The sequence below is a fragment of the Hoplias malabaricus genome, chromosome 5, assembly GCF_029633855.1.
Source record: "Hoplias malabaricus isolate fHopMal1 chromosome 5, fHopMal1.hap1, whole genome shotgun sequence".
NCBI classification, from domain to species: Eukaryota; Metazoa; Chordata; class Actinopteri; order Characiformes; family Erythrinidae; genus Hoplias; species Hoplias malabaricus.
This window is the reverse complement of record NC_089804.1, coordinates 27,009,161-27,026,773: the sequence shown is the minus strand read 5'-3', so window position 1 is coordinate 27,026,773 and position 17,613 is coordinate 27,009,161. Positions and strand designations below refer to the sequence as shown.

The window sequence follows — 17,613 nt, the reverse complement described above, 5'->3', positions numbered from 1 at the left end:
AAACTATTCGTTCTCCAATGTAAACAGTGTAATAGTGTGAGAACTGCTCGAGAGACTCATGGCTTCGTTATTTAAGCGGGGTGTCTGATATTTACTGGCCGAGTGCCTGACGGGCAGGACGAAGGTGAGGATGGCAATGGGCAATTGGTTTCTCGGGGACGTCTGTCTGGGCAGAGAGCTTTCCATGGCAGCTGACCTCAGGAACTATAAGGGCAGCTAATGGGAGTGCATAGTGAATTCAGACATTCAGTCTGGGTAAAGTAGATAGGAATGCTGGTGAGGCTGATACTGCGGCTGTTCAGAAATGTAGACAAACACTGCCCCCCGGTGGTTGAACAGCAGACGGCTCAACCAGGAAACACCAAACCAAAACGACCTTCAGCTTTTTCTCTGATTTGATCTAAAATGGAATATTATATGTTTAATTTTGATGTTATAATTCTTTGCATAATGTATGATATCACAGTTACACTGTGATTTTTTCTGGGATAAGATTTATAATCTTAGAATGTAAAAGTAAATTGGTTTCACATGCATGATTAAAGATTGTCCTATATTATTCTGACCATAATTAATAATCATTTAGATCTTCCAAACCCTCTCTTCATCCAATCCTCCATAGGATCCCCTCTGGAAGTCTGAGGTAAGTCATGATGCTCATAGCACACAAAAGAACAACTGTGATTGGTTAGAAGGCTCATTTACATAATGCAACAATGCTTCTGTGATGTCATGCTTTGTGTTACAGAATCTATGCAGCCTTAAATGTGTTAGAATATTAGGCATTGAGGCCAATGCCACCCTCTCGCTCTCTCTCTCTCTCTCTCTCTCACACACACACACACACACACACACACACACTTTTTGTGTTAATTGTAGGGACATAGATTTCTATAAATAATGTTTTCCATTTATTATGAAACCCCACAATATGAGTGTGTAAACAGGTTTTAATTCCACTATTTTTATATATTCCTGGTAAACACACACACACACACACACACCTTGCTGTGGGTGGGCGCTTTCTCTGAATCTGACTGCTCATCATAACTCTCAAACTCACTGGAGCTCCATCCGCTATGGGGCCCCTGGAGGCCTTCGTCTCTCTGCACATCCTCATAGATCATGTCTCCTGTTGACACACACACACACACACACTGCTATTAGCATAGCCCCAGAGACACAGGAACAGTCAAGAGATGCACACAGAGACAGTACAAATACACATGCACACAGACATGCATGAATGCCTGGCACTCAAACGCATCCCGTCCAGACTGGGCACACAAAGCTATGTCCATATGTATGAGTCTTATGTAAATGTTTGGTCACGCCTGATCAAATGATATGTTAACATCCTCAGCGAACATATACAACATGGCGGAAAAAAAGTTTGTGGAAATCTGCTAATCCAGCATCCCCTTCTGAAACTAAAGGGATCAATAAGGACCTTCTTCTCTTACAAGAGGGCTTTAAAATAGATGTTAGATTGCATTCAGCTAGGAGAACATCAGAGAGGTCAGGTGCTGATGGTGGATGGTCCGTTTATGACTACAACACATCCCAAGGGTATTGGAAGGTGCTCCATTATTCAAACAATACAGTTCTACTGCTCCATAATCTATTGTTAACCCTAGCCCTCTAGTCAATAACTGGCAGTAGGCATGGTGACCTGAACGTCACACTTTACCTTTGACAATAAGTGTCTGCAAACTTCTGGACGTGTATAAACTGAAATGTGTGAATATTAGTGTCTTGATAAGGTTTGGAAGGGTGTCTATATTTAAACAGACGTTAAATAAAGTTTTTAACCAATGCTTGGGACTGTTACCATGGTAACCATCACCGGTCAAAGGCCTAATCCTGGCAGACATACTATCATACATGCACACAAACACAGACACGTGCGTTCTCTGAATGCAAGTGCTATATTTGACCTTCTGCTGGAGACAGATCCTCACATGGAACATCATCGTAAATCACCTCTGGGCTGGTTGAGTCTGGGTCAGCTTCCACAGAGACTTCACCTGAGAAAAGATCAGCAAACAGGAAAACATAAGCTCACTTGGTTGCCAAACAATTCGGTTCAAAAGTTTAGATTCACTAATGTTGTAAAATATACCTCACAAATAAGAGGTCACCAGTTTATTTTTTCCATTTTTTCTTTTGTTCATTTAATGTCTGTGACTGCTTCATTCTGTTCAGGGTCAAGTCCGGAGTAGTGTTGGGTGGTGTAACGGTAATGCTGTATTCACTGTATTAAAAATGTGGAGGGTATTTTAAAATTAAGACGTGCGTGTGAGAGCTAAACTGCACAGCGCAAAAAAGACCCTCACTCGACTTTGTGCTCATTCATACCTACGAGCATTTTCGCAGAGCAAATCCACCTATCAGTATGTTTTTGGGTTGTAAGTGGAAACTGGAGCACAAGGAGGAAACCCACACAGACACAGGCAGAACACACTTCCTCACAGAACACTGGAACTCATTTACTATATTTACAGTCAAAATGTCCATTAGTTCAGTTATTCATTCATTATCTGTAACCGTTTTTATCCAGTTCAGGGTCACAGTGGGTCCAGAACCTAAGTCGGGAATACACCCTGGAGGGGCGCCAGTCCTTCACACAGGGCAACACACATTCACAGACACTTTTGTGTCACCAATCCACCTACCAACGTGTGTTTTTGGACTGTGGGATGAAACCGGAGCACCCGGAGGAAACCCACACAGACACAGGGAGAACACACCACACTCCTCACAGACAGTCACCCAGAGCAGGAATCGAACCCACAACCTCCAGGTCCCTGGAGCTGTGTGACTGTGACACTACCTGCTGCGCCACCGTGCCGCCTAGTTCAGTTATGACGGTCAAAATATAAAGATGAAATCATATCGTCATTGTCCGATTAAAAACATGCATCTCCATTTTTGTCATTCATTTGAACACATCAGCTGTCCTTCACATAGTGTTGACCAATAGAAATGCTACAAAATTACTTGGAATAAAATATTTTTACATGGAATTCCTTTGAAAGTTAAGGTTTTTTCCTTCTCTTGTAAAGTTACTATTTTTGGAGATACATGCTTTTAATTGGACAGTGACAATATATACTGTTGTCAGTGTTAGCGATTAGGTTGGCATAGTGTAGGGTTCAATGCTCAGACTGGACCAGAACACCACGCTGTGCCAAAAAAGGGTCTGAATGTAAATAAAAAATGTGAAGGTTTGCTGCAGCAAAAAACATAAACAACCAAGCCAGAGCAGTTTGGCCTTTGGACTGTTTATTAACTCTCTCTGGCCCATTCTTTATACCGTCAACCCTTTCCTTCCCCAGGTGTTTCACATCAGGACGACGCCGACGGGTGAGTGAGAGGGGTTAGTTGGGTTGAACCCTGGCTCATCTCTGGCTCATTTCCTCAGCAGGGAGGCAGGACCCAACTGGTGACACAGCGGTACCAAGCCCCCTCAATACCACAGAGTACATTCTAAGCAATTAGATTTGTGAGAATAATAAATAAAGGAGCAAAGCAAGCACCACACAGAATTCAGATCAATAAAACCCAGTGCCTAACATTAGAAGTCTATCTGAAGAGTGCTAATGAGAATCAAACCCATAATTGGGTTCAATTTGGCTCATGAAATGCAGTGAGATCCAGCTGAGGCCTATAATCACATCTGAGGCTAAAGGCTTTCAGCCACAGGAGGGTGAATGTCACACCAGGTGAGAATTTTTCAGGAAAGTGCCCCTTTAAACATTTTTTCTATATTGAACGCTACATGACCAAAAGTTTGTTCAAGCCTGCTGTATCCAACACTTGTTCTGAAATGAAAGGTATTACTAGGTAACCCTCCACCCCTGGAGACTGGACAGGCTTTAGACTAGGTCTCAAGGAGGTCATGTGCTAACGTTTGATGGTAAGTTCTGAATCACAAACGTCACTCCAGCTCATCCCAAAGGAAACGAGTAGGGCATTGTCATCCTGAAGAACAGTGCTGCAGGGCTTTTTAAACCTTTTGCTGACATTTGGCACTGATTGTGGTGTATTTTGCCTCCGGTTCAACTGCTACAGAGCATCTCTTTTCATCTCATTTCAACCCAAACCTTGGGTTGCTGACTGTTTGTTGTTTGGTGTGTTCTCTCAGTGTCTGTGTGGGTTTCCTCCAGGTGCTCTGGCTTCCTCAATCCAAAACCCATGTTCTTAGATATGAGCGTATGGGTGACTGGGCGAGTGGGTGCCGCCCTGTGATGAAAGGTGGTAGGCTCCAGACCCATGGCAACTCTGATCATGATGAAGTACTTATAGAAATCAATGAATGAATGAAAGCTGTATGTGTACAACTCAACATCTACGTCCACAGTGAGTACACCTTTAAAAACCTGGATTCACCAGCAAGTTTAGCAAAGTGTAAACACTTCAGGAGCTCTGTACACATTTTTGTTTTTTTAGCCTTTTACTGGTTCTGATGTTGTGTAACACAAAAAAAATCACTATTGATTCAGTGTGTCTTCTGCAGGCTAAACGATGCATAAAACAGATGGAGAGGCTTGTTTAATTGCTTTCTGAAAGCAGATGTAATTGAGAAATAGTGGGTTCTGTGATGCTGCATGATGCTGGAGAGGATTCGAAGAGAGGATTCACCACAAAAGAACTGCACATGCTCTCAGAAGAAGCTCCTGTGCTCTTCTGTTGCAGTTGTAAATCACAAGCATATAGTTTTGAATCTTCAGAAACTGACTGAACTTTGGGACTGCATTTGATCTGTGGCCTAACTCCAGCAGTCACCTGGTGAACCTGGCTTTAATAAGAGCCTGGGAATGTGGTCTGTGGCCTGCAAAGCTGAACTAGGCTTTGAACACTGTAGAAAGTGTATGCCGTCACTCTACGTCACTCTTCAATTATGCCACCAAAACACTAGGGCTGAATCTCAAATATGATCCTCCACCCTATGTAGTGCACAACGTAAGTTATATAATAATGGTTTCTACACTCAAAATGTATTGGATAATAAAACCAAGATTAACTTTAAGATTAAGCTCTCCCTGTCTAACAGTTAATGCACTGTATGGTGCAGTAGTATTAAGTACACTGTGTAGGAAGTAGGACATTAATGTGGGACATCGTAGATTACGGGGCCAGGAAAGAAACAAATACAACACTGGCACTTCCTCACCAAGCTTTTGTTAGAGCTGTCAGTAATTCCCCACAAGTTCTTCCACACCTCATTTCATACTGTGAGGTCCAAACCGATGTTTTAGAAAATCTCTCTCCATGTATTTGCTGCGCCCTGTGAAGGACTGGCGTCCCCTCCAGGGTGTAATCCCGCCTTGCGCCCGATGATTCCAGGTAGGCTCTGGACCCCCCGCAACCCTAAATTGGATAAGCGGTTACAGATAATGGATGGATGGATGGATGGATGTATTTGCTGCCATCTTGCTGTCTTTGTAGTGTGGACAGGGGAGTTCATATTTCTGGACCTCTGCTGTTATCTTTCCTGAACTTTATCCAAGTTCATCCAACTGCTGACCAATCAAAGTCTGCGCAACCTTGACACATAGTTAAAAAGTCCTGGAAGAAATATTCTGATCTGAACCTATTAATGCTGCAAAGAGGGACAAACTAGCTATAAATATCCTTTATGTCAGAATAAATCCTGAAGAACCATGTGTTCTCAGAGCATATCTAATTAACATCTTGAGACCTAGCATGATCGCTGCTAACTTCGGCTATACGCAATCTCTGAGAAGAGTGGACGAGTCTTGGTAAACCTACTACAAGCCTTGTGTGCTGTAGAAAGTGTTTGTATCCATCCATGCTCTTGGAGTGATCTGCAGTCTTGCCATGTTTTTGTAGCACACTGGATTAGCCATTAGCTTCACTCAAAGCATGTCTGCTCGGTTTAGCTAGCCGGGGCCTATTGATTCCCTTTTAAAATGTGATTTGTCTAGAACGATTTCTCCCCTCCGTTAGATCTCCAGAGGCACTCCTTCCAGTTAAACGGAGGGGAGGTTGTGCCCTGGGTATTGTGGAACGGATTAGCCAACAAGGCTAACTAAGCTTTTGTCAGGATCTGTGAGAAAGAGAGAGAGACGACCTGCGACGTGAGGGCAGGCTAAACTAAAGAGGAGGGGAGGGGGGTCTGTTGAATGTTCTCATGCTGCGAGAGGAAATAGCCAGATCCAACACTCCTTGACCATTACCCAGAGCCAACTACAATTAGCCTGCCTATCACACTGATTATCAGCTCCCAGCAGCCTACGCCTCTCACACACACAAGCACTCCAACACTGAGTCAGAGGGCCCCATCTGTATTCATGGGCATCATATGCTGGAGGCAATAGGTTTACATTACTAAGGAGGAGGGTGTGATTTATGAACATATTATTTTAGTGTACATAAAGCCCATTATTTCAAATGAGACTGTTTGGAAAAATAGCCAGGCATCACTTACAACAAGCTAGAGTCCATGCTGTGATGACTCTAGCTTGTAGAGCTATAAATGCTGTCCATAGTGATTTAGGCACACCGTTAAGTCTGAAAGACTGGAGCTTTTGGACCTGGACTGGACTTTTACTTCAAGCCCTCATCATTGCCAAACTGCCACCCCACCCCCACCCCCTGCTTCAGAAACAGCCTCTAGATTTTGGACGACTATTGTGTGGATTTGAAGGAATTCATATCTGAGCAAATTGACTAGATGTTGATGCTGAATGATTAGTTCTTGATCTCAAAAGCCACTACAGCTCTCAAAGTTCTATTATGTCCACGAACATCAGCCCTATTGCTTTACAGTCCAAATTCACTCATTATTAGATGTGGGTTTATGTTGGCTTTTGTCCAGTGCAAAAGCTTCACGAGTAGCCAAAGTTGGCTACGCAGGAAGCTGCTAAACCTCCCCCGCAAAATGTTTGTGTCTTTCCAAATTTGGTCCTCACATAGAGCTAAATACAAGCACAAACTTTCTCTCCCACACTCTGAGGCATCAGACACACTTTTTCCCTTTTATTGCTGACTGTGTTAAAGCCAAGGGCGATTTCCTACAATGGAAGTGCAGATCCAATATTGATTCTCATATCCTTTTATTCAATTCATGCTCCAGCTTCCCTCCAGGTAAATAACCACATGTGTGTGTGTGTGTGTGTGTGTGTGTGCGCTCATCTGCCGCTTCGCCAGTGTCAGAGCACATGCAAGCTTTAAACTGTTTTAATAGTTTTTACAAAATTACTTTTCAAGGTCTATGAATTGTGATGAGAAAAGGCTGCATATTCACAAGTTACAGCAGAGAGTAAAGATTAATGAAGCCAATTCTTAATAAAACTCCAGTGTTTTTCCTTTATTAATATGAAATTTACTTTGACCTTGGTAAAGTACGAGTCCATTTCATCATCTGCAGCCACGCAGTCAATTTAATAAGAGACAGGGACGTTTCATTAGGACTGCTTTGATGAAAAGCGAAAGGTGAAGATGAATATTTTAGTGATATTTGCCCACATCTTTGTGCAATCACAGTGGGTTCAGGGTAGAAGTGAGCAAATAAAGAACAATTTGAGACAATACAATAGTGGAGTCACCTGTTAAATACAGTTAAAATCATTGTGTAGGAATACATTTAATCACTTTTTGTGTGTGTTTAATATTAAAAATGACAATTATCCTTTTATTTACATATTTATTTAATTAACATATTAAGTAGTGTCGCAGGTAGTGTTGCAGTCACACAGCTCCAGGGACCTGGAGGTTGTGGGTTTGAGTCCTGCTCCGGGTGACTGTCTGTGAGGAGTGTGGTGTGTTCTCCCTGTGTCTGCATGGGTTTCCTCCAGGTGACTGTCTTTGAGGAGTTTGGTGTGTTCTCCCCGTGTCCGCGTGGGTTTCCTCCGGGTGACTGTCTGTGAGGAGTGTGGTGTGTTCTCCCCGTGTCTGTGTGGGTTTCCTCCAGGTGACTGTCTGTGAGGAGTGTGGTGTGTTCTCCCTGTGTCTGCGTGGGATTCCTCCGGGTGACTGTCTGTGAGGAGTGTGGTGTGTTCTCCCTGTGTCTGCGTGGGTTTCCTCCGGGTGACTGTGTGTGAGGAGTGTGGTGTGTTCTCTCCATGTGTTTCCTCCGGGTGCTCCGGTTTCCTCCCAATGTCCAAGAACACACATTGGTAGGTGGATTGGCGGCTCAAAAAGTGTCTGTAGGTGTGATTGTGTGAGTGTGTGTGTTGCCCTGTGAAGGACTGGCGCCCCCTCCAGGGTGTATTCCCGCCTTGTGCCCAATGATTCCAGGTAGACTCTGGACTCACCGCGACCCTGAACTGGATAATCGCTCACAGATAATGAATGAATGAATTAAGTAGTTTAAAAATGGCAAGAGACAAGTATTTATTCGTTACTGCATTCATTATGAGCTCCATCAAGGAAAAAGTGCGAAGGCTTGTGCATGAATTTATTCTGTTCTTAAGGATAATACCATGTCCAAAACATGTGTAAGCTTTGGTTTAGATTATCTGAAGACTGTGAGTTCCATGTCAGAGATCATAAGCATATTAAAGGAACACTAGCTAAGTTTTGGTATTTTTGCACCAGCGCTGCCTCTACAGCTGCAGAGTGTAATTCACTTTTACAGCTCGGTCCTGAAATCAAGGGGGAGGGAAGGGGTGGTGTCCTACCCTCCACCAAAGTTACATAGTGGAGTTTCTGCAGTGCTAAGCCCAGAGTAGCAATGAAATTATATATACAAAAAGGTAAAAGCTGCTGTGTTCACATGATGTAATAAACTAAAAATCCACACAAAATGCATCATATTCATGTTATTCATTTATTTAATTTTATTTATATTTTGGCAAACACTATACGTCCAAATCAATTTATCAGCTAATGTGAGGGGCCGGCACAAACATTCCATCCATATACAATCCACTGACCATCACTGAGGTTCACAAACAATGACAAATCAAATGATGATCAAGTGAGGCCCCCCATGTACAGGGCAACGTGTACACTACAGACATATGGCTAAATCCTATCAGAGCCTCACAGCAATGTTCCAACACATAAAGTAAATGCTTCCCAGGGGAATAGAAGCTGTAACTGCAGCAAAGAGGAACTAACTTAACCTTCAGGCCTAGACTAAGCTTTATTCCTTCAGTGGTCCAAGCTTTATTCCACAGAACCAGCAATAACACAACACGTAATAGAATCAGTGATAATGGAAGGACTCTCACCTCCAGTATAATGGGATGTGCCGCCTGTGGCCTTTTCTCTCTCCACGCTGGCTCGTGCTAGATCCGTCTCTAGGGCTGCAGCTGGACCCTCTTCTCCGACCAAGCAGCTGGGGATCCCAGAGGCCAAATCTCTAGATCATTCCCCAAAAATAGAGGCGAATTAGTTCAGAGCCTTGAGGGAGTTGCTGTGCTGAGGTCATTATCAGGCTGGAAGTATGAGGAAGTGAGTGGGAGAGAAGAGGCTTCCATCAGAGATAGGACCAGCTCTACACATGACCTCCCATAATTAAAGCCCATGGTGGGCTGTGTGTTCACGGATCACCATCACTTTCCAGAAATGTAATGTAACACTTCTCCAGTTAATAGTTTATAAAACTGCATGAACTGTCTTAATAGGGCAGCTTGGTGGCATCAACGCGGTAGTGTTGATGCCACACTGTTCAATCCCTTCCTCAGTGTTATGGTCTGTAAGGAGTTTGGCGTGTTCTCCCTGTGTCTGCGTGTGTTTCCTCTTGGTGCTTTGCATTCTACCTACAGTCCAGAAACAGGTTTGTATGTGGACTGGCCGTGCAAAGGTGTCCGCCGGTGTGAGTGTATGTGTGAGTGGTTGATGCCCAGTGAATCAGTGGACTCTAGACCATGACCCTGATCAGGATGAAGCACTGACAGAAGATGAATGAATAAATGAATCAATGAATGAAAGCATTGCATTAATGATAAGGGCGTGATAAGTGAATACTTGAAATGATTCATGCAATTTCTGTAATTTTACAGTATATTATTTTGTCATATTTAGGTTAAAAATTTAGTTGAAATGCTAGCTTATCTATAAGTCTCTCCTCATTCAAAGATTTGATTCGGAAACCAGATATTTGAGTTTTTTGCAAAACAAATGTTCCTAGAAGGACAACTATCAACATAATAGCCCTAAAACAATAATACTCTAGTAGTCTACTGTATCTATCAATTGAAGGCTTTAAAAGCAATATTCACCTTTCAAAAACTTTCCTCGCCATTTGATAAATCATATGTCTGTTTGCATGGTGGAAAAAGGTACAGTGTTTGTACACAGCCCTAGCTCTGGAAATGGGAAATAAAAAAATTCTCGGCTCAAAACGGCTCGGGTTTTCTCTGTGCATGCAGCTGAGAAACAGAATCTAAAGGTGTTTGAATAGTGGAGAGGCTTTTGAATGTTGAAATGCTTGAAATAAATGAGGAAGTTGCTCTATTTCTGCTCCATACGTGGGTAATATTGACTTATTGTACTTAAGATGGAGCTGAGACCACCATATTTCCATGAAAATAAACACACAACGAAAGCGCTAAAAAAACTAAAAGCACAGAGTTTCTGTGGTAATTCATACAGTGAATAAACACGTACCGACAAGTTCAACTTCAACCACCAACAAGCTACAATTGGCTTCTTACTCAAACGTTCCACATTAAAATATGCAGAACACAAATGGAGGAGTTTGTTTTGCTGTGAGAACAGCAGAGCCACAGAATTGTAAGTGTCCACAGATGTCTGTGATTGTAAGTGTCCATACTGTTTGTAACAATGCTTTGTTAACTACATCAGCCTCCTATACATTTGACAGTCTCTTTAAAGACTTGGCTTAAGCTCTCAGAATGTATGGAACTGCACTCAGAGGGGCTGCTTAAGCATTAAACAAACTGCCAAGCACAGCTCAGGCAGCTTCAAACAAGACTGATGTTTAATTGAGTTTTTGTGCAAGCGCTGCGGGTTTTTCCACCCACATTTCTGTTTACGCAGAAGAAAGCAATACAGAAGAAGGCCTCTACTTTATTTATTAGCCTTACGCCTACAATCCCTCAAAGGATTTAAAACTAAAGCTCACTCACATATGACCCACAAACCTAAGTGTTTACATAGTGATCCAGTCTGATAATGCTAATGTTCCAAGTCACCTATTCAGCTCTGTTCTCTGAATGAGGGAGCATACACTTGTTAAGAAGTGTATTACTCTACAAAAGCCTGGGTGTAATTTCAATAATGGAGCAGGTACAGCCCTTTCCACAGATGACACCTTCTGCAGTAATTCCACAGAAACTAAAGCTAGGTCAGAATATATATCTCTATATAAAGTGCTTCCACAGTCTTTTGGGCTGTGTTCAAAACTATGCTTTAGTCACTACATAGTGCACTGCTTCCAGGTATGTTCAAATGATGCCTTACAGCCCATGGTCTCTGAAGAAATGGATCTCCATTTGATCATTTTAGAAGCAATTGCGTCACCATCCTCACTAATGTTCTCACTAATGTTCTCCAGTGTTGTGGAATGAAAACTTGCACAAACCCAGTTTCTTATAACAACAAACCAAACTTGTCTGATTAGACTGTGGGAGGGAAGTGGAACGCACGGGGTGTACTCACTGCAGGATTTCTCAATTTATTCACATAACTCACATTAACCTATCTGTATTATGCTCTGACTATGCTATGTTTGAACCTTTATAAACACAGTCAATGTGGGGCACGGTGGTTTAGTGGTTAGCACATTCGCCTCCCAGCACTGGGATTTTGGGTTCAAGTCCCATCTGGGTGGATTTTCCATGTTCTCCCTGTGTCTGCGTGGGTTTCCTCCGGGGTCTCCGGTTTCCTCCCACAGTCCAAAAACATGGAGGGTAGGTGAATTGGCTTCTCTAATAACTGTCCTGATGTGTGAGTGAATGAGTGTGTATGTGAATGAATGTCTGTTTGTGTGAGTGAATGTGTGTGACCCCAGATATGGCACTCTGTCCTGGGTTAAACCCTAGTGCCCAATGCAGTCCTCCAGGTGGGCGGTCGTTCCTGGTCGAGAGTACGCTGTTCGCATTTGGCTGCCGCTTCTCGCCAGTGTGTGTGTGTGTGTGTGTGGATTGTAAAGCGTCCTTGAGTGTCTAGAAAGGCGCTATATGAGTGTAAAGATACATACATCAATAGGCTACATTCACACAGCAGGAAAATGTGGCCCAAATCCAAACAGTTTCTTCACTATGTGATAAAGATGTGTCGTTTGTGTGGTGGTGTGAACAGCAAAAATCACACTGAGTCGGACCTTTTTAGATCAGATTTGGGCCACTTTATTATGTGGTATTGAAATCCGATCCGTATCCATACCGGATCAGTGGCAATGAGACTCTGAACAGCCAAATCACAACCTGTGTGACCTTTACATCACTCCCATTGAGAATGATCCATGGATTCAGCTCAAATTCAAAGTGTTTTCATTTAAATTTGAGCTGTTTAGGACATGGAAAGAGCCTGTTTTTAATTTTGTAAATAAAAAAAGTATCAGTATCCACCTCATTTATGAAAAAATAAAACTCATAGAAACTGATATTATGTGTTTTTATAAAACAAACATAAGGAGAAGGCTGCTTAAATGTGGATCTTGGAAACATTAAACAAGCGTATGTATAGACCCTTAAAACCAAAATCAAGCCTGTCCAATAGGGAAAGAGCTGGCGGACATGCCTGGACATGTCATGGACATGGACAACCCTGATTTGTGGAATACCCACCAAGAGAAAACACAAGAGAACAACACACAGAGACCTGAGGCGATGGCTAAACCCTGGACTCGAGACCCTGGAGCTGTATGGCAGCAAGACTACTAATAGTGCTAGGTGCCACACATTTAAATTAGGCATTTTACAGTTATATAAAATATTGATTGTACAGGGTGGGCCATTTAAATGGATACACCTTAATAAAATGGGAATGGTTGGTGATATTAACTTCCTGTTTGTGGCACATTAGTATATGGAAGGGGGGAAACTTTTCAAGATGGGTTGTGACCATGGTAGCCATTTTGAAGTCGGCCATTTTGGATCCAACTTTAGTTTTTTCAATGGGAAGAGGGTCATGTGACATCAAACTTATTGGGAATTTCACAAGAAAAACAATGGGGTGCTTGGTTTTAACTTTATTATTTCATGAGTTATTTACAAGTTTCTGACCACTTATAAAATGTGTTCAAAGTGCTGCCCATTGTGTTGGATTGTCAATACAACCCTCTTCTCCCACTCTTCACACACTGATAGCATCACCGCAGGAGAAATGCTAGCACAGGCTTCCAGTATCCGTAGTTTCAGGTCCATATAAATGGTCCACCCTGTATTCTGATCAATGAAAACTATTTTATAATGTATATCATCATATTATTGTTGTTAACAACTTATTATTGTTACAAATACAGTGGAACCTCTACTAACAAGCTTTCCAAGATACGAACCGGGCATTTGAATATTTTTTGCCTCCACCAACGAACCATGACTCTAGAAACGAACCAGAGCCTCCGTTGAGCCGGCGGCTGGAAATGGCCACTGGCCCCAATAGGGGAGTCTCCCAGCGCCCAGACTTGAGTGAGCTTTTAAGATTAGCAAATTGTAGCTTTAGCAATTTAGCATTAGTGTAAATAGCAGACATCGAAATTCGTGCTAAGTTAAGCCGTATCTACGCTTCATCTCCCCACATTCACCGCCTACTCTCCGTTATTCCACCCACCCCCCACCTCCCGTCATACAGCCAGTGCCTGTGTTACTCCTCCAGCCAGTCGTCACGTCTTCAAGGTAGCGATGTGTAACCACTTAAAACTTTATTTCTTTTTTATTACTGTTTCCACTGTATTTCTTTTTTATTTTTAGTAACGCTACATGTATTTTTTTTACTAATTTAAGAGTTTTGTAAACATATATCAGTGCAAAAAGGGGTGACTTTCGGGGTGGGGGCTGGAACGCATTAATTGCTTTTCCATTATTTTAAATGGGGACAACTGACTTGAGAAACAAACTTTTCCACTTACGAACTGGGTCCCGGAACGGATCAAGTTCGTAGGTAGAGGTTCCACTGTATTTAAAAAATATATTGTTTAAAAATAAAATTATCATCAGTAGTATTAATAGTAGTAGCATTTAATTTCATTCTCTATTTGTAACCACTATCGAGTTCAGGGTCGCGGTGGGTCCAGAGCCTACCTGGAATCATTGGGCGCAAGGTGGAAATACACCCTGGTGGGGGCAATAGCATATTATTATTATTACTATTTTTATTATTATTATTATTATTATTATTATTATTATAACTAAGTATTTGTTTTAATGCTGTGACCGTTCGCTGGACTCTGACTTCTGAATAAATGATGATGGTGTCTGCAAGCTAGGTGTCTCTAATAAGCTGCCGACTCAGGGTTGAGAAATTACAGGAATACGGCAGAGTGCACAGATAAGCCACAAACCCAGACCAGTGGCTGTTCAGAGGTTGTAAAAAAAAGGGAAATCTGAGAGACATAATCCAATGCAGACAGAGACTTCACAGCAGTTATTCATCACAGCGCGGGATACAAAGGCATCTCAAAGGCTGTGTGTAAAAGCTAATCCCTGGAGCTTCCGCACAGGTGTTCAGCAGCAGAATGTAAATGAGATAGCCGTGAGCATCACGCACCAGAAGACGTCTAACACACACACACAGACTCCCAGAAAAAGAGAGCGCTGACAACAGATTTGCTTTTGTCTTGACACTGACGAGCTCGTGTTCCCTGCTAACCTCCTCCCTCTGAACGCATACTAACCCACAGGTTGAATTCTGAGGACTGTGTTTACCTCCTTTTCCTCCTCCTCATTCTTGCAAACAATTTGCTAACATTGCAAATGTGCTTTGAATTTTCTGTGAACTCGCCAGCTGCTCCCTATAGGCCCAAAACCATCATTAGAGTTCATTAAACTGTGCACACTTTAGAAAGAGATGATATCTACTATTTACTACGGGGCAGCCATGGCCTTGAGGCTGGAGGCCCTTGAGCAAGGCACCTAATACCCAAACTGTTCCCCGGGCACCGAGGTGGTTGACAGAACCCTGCTCTGGTTGTGTGTGTGTGTGTGTTCACTGCCCCTAGTGTTTGTGAAGCATTGCTCACTAGTGTGTGTACCACTGAACAGTCAAATGCAGAGAATGTGTTTCTTCTTCTTTTTCTTTATTATTATTATAACAGTTATCAGGTAGAGTGAGACCAGCAGAGTGTGTGTCCTCTTATAAGGGGGTGTGGTCATCTAAAAACTGTTCGGTAAAAACTGATGACATCAGTAAGTCCATAAAGTGCCACTAAACATTTAAACGGCTTTACAGCCGATGTTGGAACATTTATGTGAACATTTTAAGACACTCTCCCACAAGAACCTCAGGGAGGTCATGTACTGACGTTGGATGATTAGTTCTGAATCACAGGAGCCATTCCAACTCATCCCAGATTAATTAGACGGCGTTCCATCACATGAGTTCCTCCATGCCCAGTGCTGTGGGGCTTTACACTCTATTAGCTACCCCATGTTCTGGGCAGAACTTTGGGTGACCTCCAGGGTCCCCTGCAATAAAAGAGCAGACGGGAAATTGCTGACACACGGGGTACCAGTGGAAAATGCTATTGATAGCTCAGGCCTGCTATGAGATATTGACATCTCAGTGGTGGAAAAGTACACTCAGCAGAAACAGCCAGGGAGGAGGAGCTGAAGAGATGCTCAATTTGGCCTCATCTCTCAGTACAGGAAATTCCACAGGAACGGCAGTGCCGGACGACGGCGACATGCTTTCCACCCAACATCCACAGTGAAGTGGGTTAATAGCCGATAATGACCATCATGGTCATCAGGCAAGCAAGACCTTGGAAAATGCAAAAGCTAAACCATTCCCTTAGTCTCATTCCCTTAGGAGAACAAACCCAAAACATATCTAAAGTACACTACTTGCAGATGAGGATAATCCACTATTAATAATTAATAAGGGTGGATGATATAATATAAGATCATCACACATTAACACTGAGGGGAGCTACACAGATGGCTGACATTGAGCCAAGGTCATCATTAACAAGGCCTGGAAAAAATATTCAAAATGCATTTTCTCAGTCTCAGTTTTCTAACAACAGGGCAGGATACAAAGCCATTGAAGTGTATTTCCTGCAGATGGAGACAGTGTCCACAAATCGAGTTTATTTGTAAATGACATGGTTATTAGAGATACGTATATACAATATAATACATGATCTTCTACATCCTCTTTGACCGATTCATTCTGTTCCAGGTTGAGGTGAGTACAGAGCCTACCCAGAATCACTGGGAGCAGATGGCACTCACTCAGTCACATAATCACACTCACACCTGTACAGCTTCACACAGCCAGTCCAGCTGCCAACGTGTATTTGGACGGTAAGAAATAGCATCCAGAGGAAACCCATGCAGACACAGGGAGAACACAAAAGGATATCTAGGAAATTATTTAATTATTCTAGCCTATGATTTGTTGAAACACAAACACATTACATTGTTCATTCAATGTGTCAGTGTACTATATCTTGTGAATGTCATAATTCGTGATCATTCACAAGACGACATTGAAATATCTGAATGATTAACTATATATAAAGTGACATAGAACCGCTGACTTATAAATACAGTGCTATTCAACATTGGGGCATGCAAAATGTAGTGGGGGAGGGTGGTGCAGGTGAGGTGTGACATCTTAAGAAATTTTGCTATATATTCATATATTTTAATATTTTATTTTTCACAATCAAATTTATTAACATTGGTTTATTTTATTTGTATAATATTAGTCAAAATTAGCTTGTGTGTCTGAGAAATGTCCCATCCCGATTCTGGAACCCTGGATGAGGAGAGATACCACCCCCCCCCCCACCCCCCCCACCCCCAAAGCAGGAGCATGTGTTCTGATCATGAGTGGAACAGAAGAGACACTTTAATTTTCATTTGCTGCTATTTATGTTATTTTATTTTTGCTGGACAGTTAATAAACACCCTTCACGTCTATAATCTATTTAAAAAGAAAATCAATAGAAAGCCAGACTACTTACTGTTTTGGCGGTCCTGGGGAGGACATACCTGAAAAGAAAAGAAAGTTTCATTAAAAGTTATTCTTCGCTTATTATGGAAAGAGTAATTAAATTCAAATTGATAAAGTAATTACACACTCACATATTCACTCACACCTAGGGACACTTTTGAGTCGTCAATCCACCTACTAACGTGTGTTTTTGAACTGTGGGAGGAAACCGGAACACCCGGAGGAAACCCACGCGGACACAGGGAGAACACACCACACTCCTCACAGACAGTCACCCAGAGGAAACCCACGCAGACACAGGGAGAACACACCACACTCCTCACAGACAGTCACCCGGAGGAAACCCACGCGGACACAGGGAAATCACACCACACTCCTCACACCACACACCACACTCCTCACAGACAGTCACTCGGAGGAAACCCACGCAGACACAGGGAGAACACACCACACTCCTCACAGACAGTCACCAGAATTTAACATGAATTTAAATGTATCTAAATCACAAAAAATAAAAATTATAATTACATTCAGTTTCCACCATATTGTTAT

At 42.4% G+C, this 17,613-nt stretch overlaps 1 protein-coding gene and 1 long non-coding RNA gene across 5 annotated transcripts in view; one reads left to right on the top strand and one right to left on the bottom strand.

Annotated features, from left to right (window-relative positions):
* Window positions 1-17,613, bottom strand: part of arhgef10la (Rho guanine nucleotide exchange factor (GEF) 10-like a) — a 192,596-nt gene that overhangs the window by 157,759 nt on the left and 17,224 nt on the right. For both annotated transcript variants that reach the window (XM_066670557.1, XM_066670558.1), the window contains exons 3-6: window positions 17,072-17,099; window positions 9,204-9,334; window positions 1,938-2,027; window positions 1,005-1,132 (exon numbers count right to left, since the gene is read on the bottom strand). In XM_066670557.1, the coding sequence (XP_066526654.1) occupies window positions 1,005-1,132; window positions 1,938-2,027; window positions 9,204-9,334; window positions 17,072-17,099 (377 nt within the window). The remainder of the gene's footprint in view (window positions 1-1,004; window positions 1,133-1,937; window positions 2,028-9,203; window positions 9,335-17,071; window positions 17,100-17,613) is intronic.
* Window positions 3,559-4,901, top strand: LOC136696174 (uncharacterized). 3 transcript variants are annotated; one of them, XR_010802583.1, is made up of 3 exons: window positions 3,559-3,725; window positions 4,170-4,362; window positions 4,520-4,901. It is a non-coding gene; the product is annotated as an uncharacterized lncRNA (long non-coding RNA). The 3 variants fall into 3 exon arrangements; XR_010802582.1 differs by lacking the exon at window positions 3,559-3,725 and adding an exon at window positions 3,792-3,919 and having other exon boundaries at window positions 4,148-4,362; XR_010802584.1 differs by lacking the exon at window positions 3,559-3,725 and adding an exon at window positions 3,813-3,919.